Raw genomic sequence first — 13,829 nt, 5'->3', positions numbered from 1 at the left:
AATACTACTCAGCCATAAGAAATGATGACATCGGAACATTTACAGCAAAATGGTGGGATCTTGATAACATGATACGAAGCGAAATAAGTAAATCAGAAAAAACCAGGAACTGCATTATTCCATACATAGGTGGGACATAAAAGTGAAACTAAGAGACATTGATAAGTGTGGTGGTTACGGGGGGGGAGGGGGGAATGGGAGAGGGAAAGGGGGAGGGGCACAAAGAAAACAAGATAGAAGGTGACAGAGGACAATCTGACTTTGGGTGATGGGTATGCAACATAATTGAACGACAAGATAACCTGGACTTGTTATCTTTGAATATATGTATCCTGATTTATTGATGTCACCCCATTAAAAAAATAAAATTATTATAAAAAAGAAATTTGTATGTTGGGCTGTTCGTATCTCAAGGTACCACTGTATTTGGGTACTTTTCAGTTATCTTTCTGCTGTTGATCTCTGTTAATTTTATTGTGAACAAAAGTAAACCCTAGGCCCTGGCCAGCTGGCTCAGTGGTAGAGCATCAGCCCAGCATGTAGATATCCCGAGTTCGATTCCCAGTCAGGGCACACAGGAGACGCGACCATCTGCTTCTCTACCCCTCCCCCATCTCTCTCTTTTTTCCTCTCTCTCTCTCTCTCTCTCTCTCTCTCTTTCTCTCCCACAGCCATAGCTCGAATGGTTCAAGCAAAGTTGGCCCCAGGTGCTGAGGATGGCTCAATAACCTCACCTTAAGTGCTAAAAACAGCTCGGTTGCCAAGCAATGGAGCAACATCCCCAGATGGGCAGAGCATTGCCTGGTAAGGGGCTTGTCAGGTGGATCCCGGTCGAGGCACATGTGGAAGTCTGTCTCTTCCTCCCTGCCTCTCACTTAATTTTTAAAAAAGCAAAACCTGTATAACTTTAGTCTTTTTAAAAATTTATTGAGGTACATGGCTTATCTTGGTGACTGTTCTAGGTACTCTGGAAAAGAATGTAAATTGTGCTTTTATTGGGTGGACTATTCTAGAAATGTCAGGTCAAGTTTTTAGTTGATCATATAGATCAAGTTTCCTAAACCTTTACTCTTTTTTGTCTGCTTGTTCTACTGATTACTGAAAGATGAGATTGAAATAGCCACTATATGTGGATGTTTATTTCTTTTCTCAGTTCTCTCGGTTTTGGCTTCACACATTTTCAACTTCTGTTATTGGGTACATACTTATTTAGGATTGTTGTGTCTTCTTGATGAAGCTACCCTTTTATCCTTATGAAATGTGCCCTTTATCCTTGGTACTATTCCTTGTTTTAAAGTCTTCTTTATGTCGTGTTAATAGAGCCACTCCAGCTGTCCTATATGTCATTCTCATGTTATATTCCTTTCCATGTTTTTACTTTCAATACATTTGTGTCTTTATATTTTAAGTGGGTTTCTTACAGGTAGAATTCTGTAAATTTCAATTTTTAATTTGAGTTTTCAACCCATTTACATTAAATGTAATTATGCATATGGCTGTGTTCAAATCTACTACCTTGTTACTCATTTTCTACTTGTCCATTCTTTTAAAATATTTTTCTCTCTTTTACTACATCTTTTTGATAGTGTGGGGGTTTTTTGTTTTGTTTTGTTTTTGGGTTTTTTTGTATTTTTCTGAAGCTAGAAACAGGGAGAGACAGTCAGACAGACTCCCGCATGCGCCCGACTGGGATCCACCCAGCACGCCCACCAGGGGCGATGCTCTGCCCACCAGGGGGTGATGCTCTGCCCATCCTGGGCGTCGCTCTGCCGGAACCAGAGCCACTCTAATGCCTGGGGCAGAGGGCCAAGGAGCCATCCCCAGCGCCCGGGCCATCTTTGCTCCAATGGAGCCTTGGCTGCAGGAGGGGAAGAGAGAGACAGAGAGGAAGGAGAGAGGGAGAGGTGGAGAAGCAGATGGGCGCTTCTCCTGTGTGCCCTGGCCGGGAATCGAACCCGGGACTTCTGCACGCCAGGCGGACGCTCTACCACTGAGCCAACCGGCCAGGGCCGATGGTGTGTTTTAATCCCATTTTCTCTCCACTCAGTTTATAGTCTATACTTCTTTACTGTATTTCTTGGTTTTACAATGTGTATCATCAAATTATCAGTCTTTAAATTATAGTACACCACTTCTCAGCAGTGTGAAAATCTCACAGCCCTGTGCTTTCATTTCTCCCACCTCATTTTTTGTGCTACTTGAGAAAAATTTATAATACACTCTTATACACTGTTACCATTTCTTGCTTTCTGCAGTCAGGTGTGTTTTTTCTTTATTTCTTTGTATAGATCCAGGTTTGCATTTTTTATTACAATGTTAATCATCTGGATTATGTTTAAACTCTCATTAAACAGTGTGGGCTCTGTCCTGGCAGGCAGTTAGGTAACTTGCCAGTCAGTCTGATGCCTTGAGACCCATTTTTAAGGTTTGTGAGGACGGTTGGAGAGGACTGTTACTCCAGGCATAGTTCAGTCCTACTGCTAAGGTGTAGTCCCTCTGGGGTCCTCCTGGACTTCTGGCTGACCACCAAGCATTCTCTACTCTGGCTTCTAAGAGTTCAAACATTTGAATATGAGGTTGGGGGCTTTCTGGGTAATTGTGTGTGACCTGGAAGGGCCACATAGAGGCCACGGAAGTAGGAAGGGGGCAGTGGAGGTAGTGAGAAATGGTCAGATCCTGGTATGTTCTGAAGGAAGAGCCAAGGTTATTTCCTGAGTGGTGGTGAGACAGGAAAGGTGGAATGGCACCCCCCCTCCCCACGAGGGTGGAAGCTGAGGTTGGTGCAGGTACAGGGAGGAGAGAGGAGCTCAGTTTGGGGTGTATTAGGCATAGTTAGGCTGTTGGGCATCAATGTTGAAGAGACATGTTGAGAGGAGCCTGGAGCTGCCCCTCAGATGGGGTTGTGACATGTTTGTAGCCATGGGGCTTGATGAGCTCACCAAGGAGGGAGGAGGAAGCAGGAGGAAGTAAGGGCTGAGCCCTGAGACTCCAGGACATTATTACAAAAGAAGGAAGAAGGACATTGACAACTCGACACTATCCAGGACACAGGACCAGAGACAAGGAAGCCCTTGCTTGACAGGTGTATACAACAGAGATGAGCTTTAGGAAAAGAAGACCTGAGGGCATAGCATCCATGCTCAGATGTGTTCACAAGATTGTCACTGGAGGAAGAATGAAAGGGATTTTGTATGACTTTGGAGCCCAACTAGGACCACTGGGAAATAGATTGGAGGCTCCATAAGGGAAAGAACTTACCAAAAGCTAGAGCCTGTGTGAGTAGAACTGGCTGTCTTAAGGACTGAGCTCTGCCTTCTGCAGGACTTGGGGTGAAGGGCTGGGTTTTGACATCCTCATGGGACACCCAGCAGATGGTTGTGGGGGTAAGCAGGCGAGTTTCAATCTTTCTCAAACCTGGAATCTTAGGAGCCACAAAGAAGTTTGAGAACAAACTGTACTGCAAAGCACAAAGAGTCACAGTAGCATCTCAGCATCATGAGGTTTTGAGTGAAGGGACAATAAAGAGCATTTGTTCTAAATGTGCCCGAAGGAATCCTCCGCCTGCCTGTGGGCTTCCTCTGCGAGGACGGAGTACGGAGGGCTTTGCCCAGGACAGTCCTCCTGGTGTGAGAGGGAGCTGATGGACAAATGCTGGCTTCCTTTCCCTGTGGTGGGACAGTTTATTCTCCAGTGTTGTCTATGCAATTGCTCAAAGGGACCCCAGAGCCATGAGAAGCAGCTGTGCCAGCAGTAACCCTCTCATTGACTTCCCCTCTGTGGGCTTGCTTTCTTTTTTGCCTCAATTCCCACATCCTACAGGGGTTTCCTGGGACCTCCTCCAAACACACTCCTGCCACCCAGCTCCTTGTCTCCGGTCTGCTTTTGAGGGACCCAACTTAAGGGCCGTAGACTGGGGGAATGGGAGAATAAGGGCAAAGAGCCACCCATCTGCTCTCACTATCAGTGGGTGAAATGACCTCAGGAAAGCTCCTAACCCCACTGCACTTCAGTCTCCTCCCACCCAGAATAGGAATTAGGACACCCACCTTACATGGTTCTTATGAGGATAAATGAAATCATTTATGCAAAACGCTTAGCATAGTGTCTGCCCCTTAGTAAGAGCTCAATAAATGGTAGCTATAATTTAAAATGACCTAACCCTAGCCAGGTAGCTCAGTTGGTTAGAATGTCATCCTAATATACCAAGGTTACAGGTTTGATCCCCAGTCAGAGCACAGACAAGAATCAACCAATGAATATATGAATGGCGGGAACAATGAATCTCTTTCTCTTTTCCATTCTCTCTCTCTAAAACCAATTTAAAAATTGAAAGAATTTTCTTCAAAATAATAAATAAATAAGACACAATGACCTACAGGGCATTTTTGAATGGTTAAAGTTCTGTGTCTCTGGAACTGCTAGGTTTTAATAGAACAGAAATGCTTCCTAAGGCTAAAACCATCCATGTACTGCTGCTGAAGTTCATGCTTGAAATTTGAACAGAAACATGTTTTTTTGTGAGAAACAGTACAGCTTCTTTTTCTTTTTTTTTTTCTGAAGCTGGAAACAGGGAGAGACAGTCAGACAGACTCCCGCATGCGCCCAACCGGGATCCACCCAGCACGCCCACCATGGGGCGACGCTCTGCCCACCAGGGGGCGATGCTCTGCCCATCCTGGGCGTCGCCATGTTGCGACCAGAGCCACTCTAGCGCCTGAGGCAGAGGCCAAGGAGCCAACCCCAGCGCCCGGGCCATCTTTGCTCCAATGGAGCCCTGGCTGCGGGAGGGAAAGAGAGAGACAGAGAGGAAAGCGCGGCAGAGGGGTGGAGAAGCAAATGGACGCTTCTCCTGTGTTCCCTGGCCGGGAATCGAACCCGGGTTCTCCGCACGCTAGGCCGACGCTCTACCGCTGAGCCAACCAGCCAGGGAACAGTACAGCTTCTTAATAATATTTTCTACTTTTAGTGCCATTGCATTGCAAACAGCTTTATAATCATAGTCTTAGCCATCCTGACTTGCATTATTTTTAAAACAAAAATAGTGCAGTGTATAAAATGAAAACTAACTGCCCTCCGGTGATGCCTGGGTGCTTACTCTACTTCCATCTTCTATAGCTTTGTGGAGTTGTGTGTTCATGCTCCCTTTGGGGTGGCTTAGCCAACAAAGACAGCATCACTTAGAACACCCTCACAGTCATAAGTGTGAGTGGCCAACAATAACACCAGAATCCACTTGTCATGATTCTAGAACCTAGTGTAATAAAAACAATGACATTTGAATGTTACTGCAAGCACCTGAAGGACGCAAGCAAGCAAAGCAGTCCCCTTATCTCTAGGCATTTACAGGGACCAAGCAAAACCCATACACATCCTTGTCCTACATAACTGTACGGTGAGACACACAGACCTGCAATGGATTCTGATAATAGTACACATGCATGTAACCACACCCCAATCAAGACAAAAGACATTTCCATCACCCCGGGAAAGTTCCCTGTGCCTCTTTTCTTTTTTTGTATTTTTCTGAAGTGAGAAGCGGGAAGGCAGAGAGACAGATTCCTGCATGCACCCAACCGGGATCCACCCAGCAAGCCCACCAGGGGGCGATGCTCTGCCCATCTGGGGAGTTGCTCCATTGCAACTGGAACCATTCTAGCACCTGAGGTGAAGACCATGGAGCCATCCTCAACCCCTGGGCCAACTTTGTTCCAATGGAGCCTTGGCTGCTGGAGGGGAAGAGAGAGAGAGAGAGAGAAAGGAGAGGGAGAAGGGTAGGGAAGCAAATGGGCACCTCTCCTGTGTGCCCTGGCTGGATATCTAACCCGGGATTTCTACACACCAGGCTGACGCTCTACCACTGCTCAGTGGCCTCCCTGTGCTTCTTTTAAAGTCAGCCCACATACACCATCACAGATCACTGTCCTGACTTCTGTTAACACAGGTTCCTTCTCCCTCTTCTCAAGTTTCACAAGAAGGAATTGAATGGTATATGCTCCTGCATGAGTAGGATCTTGCACTCAGAGTCAGGTTCTTAAGATTCATGCCTCTAGTTCCTCACTTCCTTGTTGCTGAGTAGCATTCCATTTCGTGAGTATCCACAGCTCATTCTCTAACTCTCTTGGTGATGGACATTTGGGTAATTTCCAGTTTGGGGCTAAGCTGCTGTAAGCATTCCATGAGTCTTCTTGTGGTCATGTCAATTATCTTGGGTGACACATAGGAGGGATGTTGCTGGTTCCTGTGACAAGAACTGTCTTCCTGATGAGTGGCTGTACCATCCCACACTACTGCCAGCAGTGTGTGGGTGATCCAGGTGTCCCACAGCTAGCCCAGCACCAGGCGTGTTCAGTGATTTTAATTTGAGATGTTCAAGTCGACATAAAAGCATAGTTTATTATGTTTTTAATGTGACAATTATTGTTCAACATATTTTAATGGTTACTTTGATATCCCATTTGGGGAAGTGTCTGTTCTAAGTATTTTGTTCATTGTTTAAACTAGCTTGTATTTTTTTTTTACCATTGGTTTATAGAAAATTCTGTATATTTTGGATATATTTCATTGGTCACATATATGTTTGGCAAATGTTGTTTCCCAGTTTGTGACATGCCTTTTTCATTTTCTTAATGAGGACTTTTGACAGAATTTTTGATATGATGAAGTCTAATTTAACAAGTTTCTTTTTTATGTTTTGTATTTTCCATTTTGTATTGCCTTCTTCAAGAGCCCTTTTTCTACCCCAAGGTCATTAAGATCAATTTTTAGGAGATTTAGAGTCATAGCGTTATACTGTAATCTATGATCCATTTTAAATTACTTTTGTATGTGCTGTGAGGAAGGGGTTGACAGCCTTCTTTTCTGCATAGTTATCCACTTGTTAACAGCTCCACTTGTTAAAAAAAAACAAAACTGTACTTTCCCACTGAATCACTTTGGCACCTTTATTGAACATTATTTGTTTCTCTATGGAAGGGGATCTTTGTGGACTCTCTTCTGTTTCACTGAACTATCTGTCACCAGTACCAAACTGGCTTAATTACTAGAGCTTGAAATCAGGTAGTCTTCCACCTTTGTGCTTCATTTTCAGTTGCTTTGGTTACGTGGGTTCTTTCCTTTTTCCTACAAATTTTAGAATAAATTGATAACTTAATTCTTAATGCTAAAATAACTTTTTACTGGAATTGCATATATTTAATTTACTTAATTTTGGAACAATAACATCATTTTTTTTTTAACAATAACATCTTAACACTATGAAGTATTCCAGTCCGTGAACATGGTACATCCCTCCACTCAGCTAAGCTCTATAGCTTTCAGGATGAAGGTCCTGCCTATCTTCTGTTAAATATATTCCTCAGCATTTTCTGTCTTCTGGTCTTATGGTAAATGTGATCTTAATTTAATTTCCCATTTGTTTGCTACTAGTTTATAAAAACACAACAGATTTTTGTGTGCTGGCATAGTTTCTTCTGACATTCATTTGTTAGTTTTGGTATTTATTTTATAGATTCCAGGATTTTCCATAGATGTCATCATATCTTCTGATAATAAAGGCAGTTTTACTTCTTGCATCCTAATCTTTTTTTTTTCTTTTATTAATCTTGCTGAACTAGTTGAACCTCCAAAACAGTTAAATGGAAGGAAGCAGACATTCTGTCATCCCAGCCTCAGGGGAAGTCCACTTAGTATACATTTGTTATAATCAATGAGCCAACATTGACACATCATTATCAACCAAAGTCCGTAGTTTACATTAGAGGTCACACTTTGAATAGTATGTTCTGCATAATGACATCTATCCATATCCGCCACCATAATATCATACAGAGTAGTTTCACTGCCCTAAAAATCCTGTGTTCTACCCGTTCATCCCTCCCCCCACAAATTCCTGACAACACTGATCTTTTCACTGTCTCTATAATTTTGCCTTTTCCAGCATGTCATATATTGGAATTATACAGTATATATTGACTTGATTCACTTAGTAGTACATATTTAAGTTTCCTTAATTCCTTTTCATGGCTTCATAACTCCTTCCCTTTTAGTGTTGAATAATATTCCATTGTCTGGATGGAGCAGTTTCTCTGTTCACCTACTGAAGGACATCTTATTGCTTCAAAGTTTTGGCAGTGATGAATAAAGCTGCTATAAACATCTTTGTGCAGGTTTATGTGTAGAGGTACATTTTCAGCTTCTTTGGGTAAATACCAAGGAACAAAACTGCTGGATAGTATGGTTGGAATATAATTAGTTTTGTAAGAAACTGCCACACTGTCTTCCAAAGTGGCGGCACCATTTTGCATTCCCACCAGCAGTGAAGGAGAGTTCATTGTTGCTCCACATCCTCATCAGTGTTTGGTGTTGTCACTGTTTGGGATTTTCACCATTCTAACAGGTATGCAGTGGTGTCTCATTGTTTTTTAAATTTTCATTTCTCTATTTTTTTTTATTTTTTTTTTAAATTTTATTTATTCATTTTTGGAGAGGAGAGAGAGAGGGAGAGAGAGAAACAGAGAGAGAGAAGGGGGGAGGAGCTGGAAGCATCAACTCCCATATGTGCCTTGACCAGGCAAGCCCAGGGTTTTGAACCGGCGACCTCAGCATTTCCAGGTTGATGCTTTATCCACTGCGCCACCACAGGTCAGGCAAATTTTCATTTCTCTAATGACAGGATGTTAAGCATCTTTTCATACACTTACTTGCCATCTGTGTATCTTCCTTTATTGAAGTGTCCTTTAAGATCTTTTGCCTGTTTTTAAATCATAATTAATTTTGTACCAGTTCACATTAAAAGTAAAGACTTTACAGCAGTATAATTTTACTGAGCCCCCTCCCCACAACCTTTGAGCTATTTCTCCCATACATTTTTACATATATGCTATAGACTGAATGTTTGTTGTCCTCCCAAATTCATCTGTTGAAATCCTAATCCCCAGTGCAATGGTATTGAGGCTGGGCTTCAGAAGGTAGGATTTGAAGGGTTCTACCCTCATGAATGGGATTAGTGCCCTAATAAAGGAGACCCCAGAGAACGCCTTCGCCCGTCATCATATGAGGACACGGTGAAAAGACAGCATCTATGAATCAAGAAGTGGGTCCTCACCAGACACTGAATCTGCAGGCACTTTGCTCTTGGATTTCCAGCATCTAGAACTGAGAAATAATTGTCTGTTGTTCATAAACCAGTCTATGGTTTCTGGTAGAGCAGCTCAAACTGAAAGGAAGTTCAAACTGACCATCTACAGACATTCTAAGCACCATAATACAATATTATGATTTTTGTTTTAAACAGCCAGTTGTCTTTTAAAGAAATTATGAAAACAAACTTCAAGATAATTTTTTATAGTTAATACAAGCTTTCCATTTCTTGGTACTTTTATTTCTTCCTGTAGATCCCAACTTCTAACTGGTGTTATACCCCTTCAGCCTGGAGAATTTCTTTTCTATTTTAACATTTTTTGTCTGCACAACTGCTGATGACTAATTACTTAGCTTTTGCTTCTCTGAGCATGTCTATTTTGCCTTCCTTTTGAAAGATAATTTTTCAGGGTATAAAATTCTGCATTCACCGTTTTGTCTTTTCAAAGATATTTAAAGGTATTGACTCGTTTTTTTTGTTTTGTTTTTGTTTTTTTCTGTCTTGCATGATTTCTGATGAGAAGTCAGCTTTTATTTTATCATTATCTCCTAGCAGGGAATGTGTCCTTTTCCTCTGACTGCTTTCAAGATGTTTTTCCTTTATGATTGGTTTCAGCAGTTTGACCCTGACATTTGTGGCCCTAGTTTTCTTTTTGTTTATTCTGCTTGGTATTGACTGAGCTTCTATGGTCCATGAATTTGGGTTTTCACCAAATTCACAAAATTTTCAGCTATTATTTCTTCAAATATATTTTATGCACCATTCTATCTCACCTCTCCTGAGACTCTAACAGATGTGTTAGAAATTTTGGTAAGGTCCTTTAACTGATTAGCTTTGTTATTTTTTTTTCATCTTTTTTCTTTCTACTGTCTAGATTGGATAGTTTTTATTGATTTGTCCTCAATTTCCCTGACTCTTCTGCTGATGCCAAACAGCTCTAAGCCCCATAATGAATATTTTTATTTCAGATATATTTTTAAATTCTAATTTATTATTTGACTGTTATTCATAGATTTCTCTCTTGAGATTCCCCACTTGTTTACTGTTTACTAGCATCTTTTTTTTTTTAGTCCTTGGACTAAATTGTGGCATTAGAGGCTCAATCTGCTAATTTCAATGTCTTTGTCATTTAGGGTTTGTTTTGTTTTTTGTTTGTTTGTTTTTCATTTATCTTGCTAGAGCCTCTACAATTATGTGTAACACATTAAAGTCCACAGATGGAGTAAGACCTTTGCTCTGCAAAAAAGGCTCAGTCTTTAATAGATTTTAGCAAAAGTCTTGTCATTAGTACCATAATCGATTTGTTTATTGGATCAGAGTTTACCCTGACCAGAATTTTTCTTGAATCTAGTCTTGTGGGGTCACTGGATGTACTGTCAAAGCCCAGACGTGGTGAACCAGAATTGACCCTCTTTGACTTCACAATAATTAAACTTTCCCACGGATGTCTTGTCACAGTGATATACACTGGTTATCACAGAATGGACAAAGTCCTGCCAGCATGTGCAGTCAGCTGCTTGTCCTCAAATGCAAACTCATCTGAGGGCATTCTCAAGAGAATGTCATACCCCGTCCTTCTCCCTCAAAATTGCCTTCATCACACGATAGCGGGGCTTGTTCAGAGGGAGGAGGAGTATGTGCAGACCTTTCCCCAGGGTAATTGTGCTGCTGCCCCATCTTTTCTTTTTTAATTAATTTTTAGAGAGGGAAGGGAAAGAGAGAAAAAAATATCAATCTGTTGTTCCATTTATTTATGCATCTATTGGTTGATTCTTGTATGTGCCCTGACCGGGGATGGAACCTGCAACTTTGGCATGTCAGGATGACACTAACAAACTGAGCTACCCAGCCAGGGCTGCACATCTTTGCAGCCCTAAATGGGAACATGACTTGGCCATGTTGTGACTTGGCCTTGTCTCTAGATCACACAGCCACTTTGGATTATTAGGAGAATTAAATGATCAACGCATACAAACCACTTAGAACAGTACCTGGAACGTAATAAAAGCCCAATAAAGATTGTATGGTTGTCACAATCTGCAAAACAATAAAGGAAAATTGCATTGCCAGCTGTCCCAGAGACTACTCCCCTTTCAGACATTTTTCTGCTTGCAGACTAAGCCTGAGAAGGAGAGGACATGGGGAGAATTATACCCAAACATCTGAAATCAAAGTTTTACTCTCCAAAACTGAAAGGGGAAAACTCCATTCAATTTCATCCCCTGAGGAGCAGCCTAGACAGGTGCAAAACACCCTCCAAAATCGCAGATGTGCTCATCAGGGTCCTTCTTCTACTTTGCTTCCTTTGTCACATAGGAATGGCTGACAGCATCTAGTCAAAGTCACACCAATCATCAGGAACATCTGTCCATTTGGCTGCTGATAAACATGAATGATTTCTCAGTAGGACAGATCATAGAAAGGGATCCTGTGCCTTTAAGAAGCGAGGCGAGGTCACTGTTAACCATATAACTTTATTGTGCTCCTGGGTTATAAAGGAAACGTCTTCATTCTACACATCTATTTTATGACATTCATAAACAGTGAATTGCCGATGACTGTGCCCTGGGCCAGGACATCCTCGACCGGCTGGAGGAGCCGGGAGAGCAAGAATGGAACAGGTGAGTTTGGCCCTTCTTGCTCTCCTGGAAGAGGGTGGTGACACCTCATGAAGGAGCAGAGAGGGGCAAACAGGGAGCCCCCCTCCAAGCCCTCCCTAGGCAGAGCCTTGGAAAGAACAGAAATAAATGCACACACACACACACACACACACACACACACCCCGATCAGGGCCTCGGGAGCCTCTCTCTTTGGGGCCAAGCGGTGTGAGTTATTTTCCGTCATGCAAAGTAAAACACCCTTCCTGAAGGGAGAGCAGTGTTTTGTTTTTCATGCTTTGGGCGAGTATCTGTTAACGTAGTTACTTCTTGGAGGATGCTCAACAGCTCACTCCATCGCTTCATATGAGACTGATGGCTCATTTCATCATATTAACAGCATCAAAACACAACAGTGTGTGAGCCACCATTGCCTACATATCAAGAGGGATGGGACCAATGGTAAATTCCAGGGTGCCTCACATATGCCCATGGGTGTTGTTCATCCCATCCTTAAAGGTCAAAACTGGGGTTCAAATGCCCGTGCTGACATCTGTGCGCTTTCCTCTGTGCAGGTTGATGGCCAGCAGATTGGGCCAGGTTTGCGTTCATTTGCCCAGGGAGAGAAACGTAGGCATCCCCGCCAGCTCAGGTGTTTGGAGGATGAAAGAATGGTGGTCATTGATTGTTCTATGCAGCACAGGATGAAGCGATATGCCAGTTAGCGGGCTGGCCAGCTGAATTAGTGCGTCATGTTAAACTAATCTTTAGACCAGGAATTATAGGTTGTGCTGTTCTGTGGATCATTTAAAGCAGATTTTCATGTCATTCTGTGCTGGGGAGACGGTATTCTCTGAAACAAGTAAACAATTCCTGGAAGGGGTGGGAGAGGCAGAGCCGGGTTTCTTGAACTGTCTGCAGCAGCCCAAGGCGGAGTCTGGGCCTCAGCCTCCAGGCTTCGGGAAGTGCAGGACTCCAGTAGACTCTGCCCTGGGCACTCATGAGAACAGGTGAGTAAATACCACAGGGAAGGGGCCCATCCTGCCCATGAACCTCAAGAACCCCAAGAGCAACTCCGCAGTCATCTCCAGGGGTTAGGTGGCTCCAGTCCCCTTGGTTCTGTTCTGGGGGTCAGGTCCTGAGGTGACTGTGCAGACGCATGGCCTGAAGCTGGGCTGATTCGGCAGCATCCTAAAAACTGGGCCCAGCCTCTGCCAGTTTGCACGATTAGCCTGGAATGAAATTAAACTAAACTCTAATGTGTGAGACACTCTACCAGCCCCAGCATGTGCCTATCGGTGCCTGTCACCTAAGAGGCCAGCCAGACAAGCTAATTTAGGCCAGTCCAGGTGTAAGCAGGCGAACAGCAGCCCAGACTTGAAGAAGCTGACAATGAGCCCATTCAAACTTCTGTTGTTTGGTGGTCTGAATATTTAGCCTTCATGAAGCCATCGGTGCCTACCAGTCCTTCATAGTGAGCTTGCAGCAGTGCCCTTGCAGTCTGCTCTATGCCCAGACTTGGGGACATGTCTGGATAATATGCTAGCTGTTTCCAGGAGCAGTTTCCTCTGGAGAACATGTGAGTGGCCCTCCCTTGGCCTCCAGCTGTGTGGCTCTGCATTAGTCCATGCTGATGTCCCATCTCTCAGAATCTCATTTCCATTCTCCCAGTTTCCCAAAAACTTCCAGGTCCAGATGGACCCCACAGACCCAATTACGTCCAACCCTGAATTGCCGGCACCCCTGGCTTTTGCTGGCTATTCTTAAAGCTATTAAGAAATTCTCAAAGCAAAATTAATTTTTAAAATTACATATATGCCATGCAGCATGGGGAGGGGGGTCCTATATAATGTCAGGATTTTTCTGATAGGACATAGTTTGACCACAGTGGTTGGGAATGACTAACCTTTGCTATTGAAACCTACTCCGAGGGTTCCAGAGGTACGGGGGGGGGGGGGGGGGGCTGAAGGGCACATTCCAGACACTGCAGCAGGGTGCTGTCATTTCTCAACCTGGAGGTGGTGCTCCGGGACTCAGCCTGTCATCCCCAGGGAATGGGAACTCACCCGGGGAAGGCAAGAAAGAGCTATCAG

General features: G+C 43.3%; 1 protein-coding gene across 8 annotated transcripts in view; it reads left to right on the top strand.

Moving 5' to 3' along the window:
- PDE9A (phosphodiesterase 9A) overlaps nucleotides 1-13,829 on the top strand; it is a 103,784-nt gene that overhangs the window by 46,597 nt on the left and 43,358 nt on the right. For 3 of the 8 annotated variants that reach the window (XM_066259294.1, XM_066259293.1, XM_066259296.1), the window contains one exon: nucleotides 8,285-8,395. The exons of 1 other annotated variant lie outside the window; for it this stretch is intronic. In XM_066259294.1, coding sequence (XP_066115391.1) covers nucleotides 8,285-8,395 — 111 coding nt within the window. Of the gene's footprint in view, nucleotides 1-8,284; nucleotides 8,396-11,677; nucleotides 11,761-12,645; nucleotides 12,747-13,829 lie in introns of those variants that run through there. 4 more of the 8 variants (XM_066259297.1, XM_066259298.1, XM_066259301.1 and 1 more) reach the window with 4 other exon arrangements.

This window comes from Saccopteryx bilineata, chromosome 2, assembly GCF_036850765.1.
Source record: "Saccopteryx bilineata isolate mSacBil1 chromosome 2, mSacBil1_pri_phased_curated, whole genome shotgun sequence".
Classification (NCBI taxonomy): domain Eukaryota; kingdom Metazoa; phylum Chordata; class Mammalia; order Chiroptera; family Emballonuridae; genus Saccopteryx; species Saccopteryx bilineata.
The sequence above is the reverse complement of the archived record's forward strand: the minus strand, read 5'-3'. Positions and strand labels throughout refer to the sequence as shown.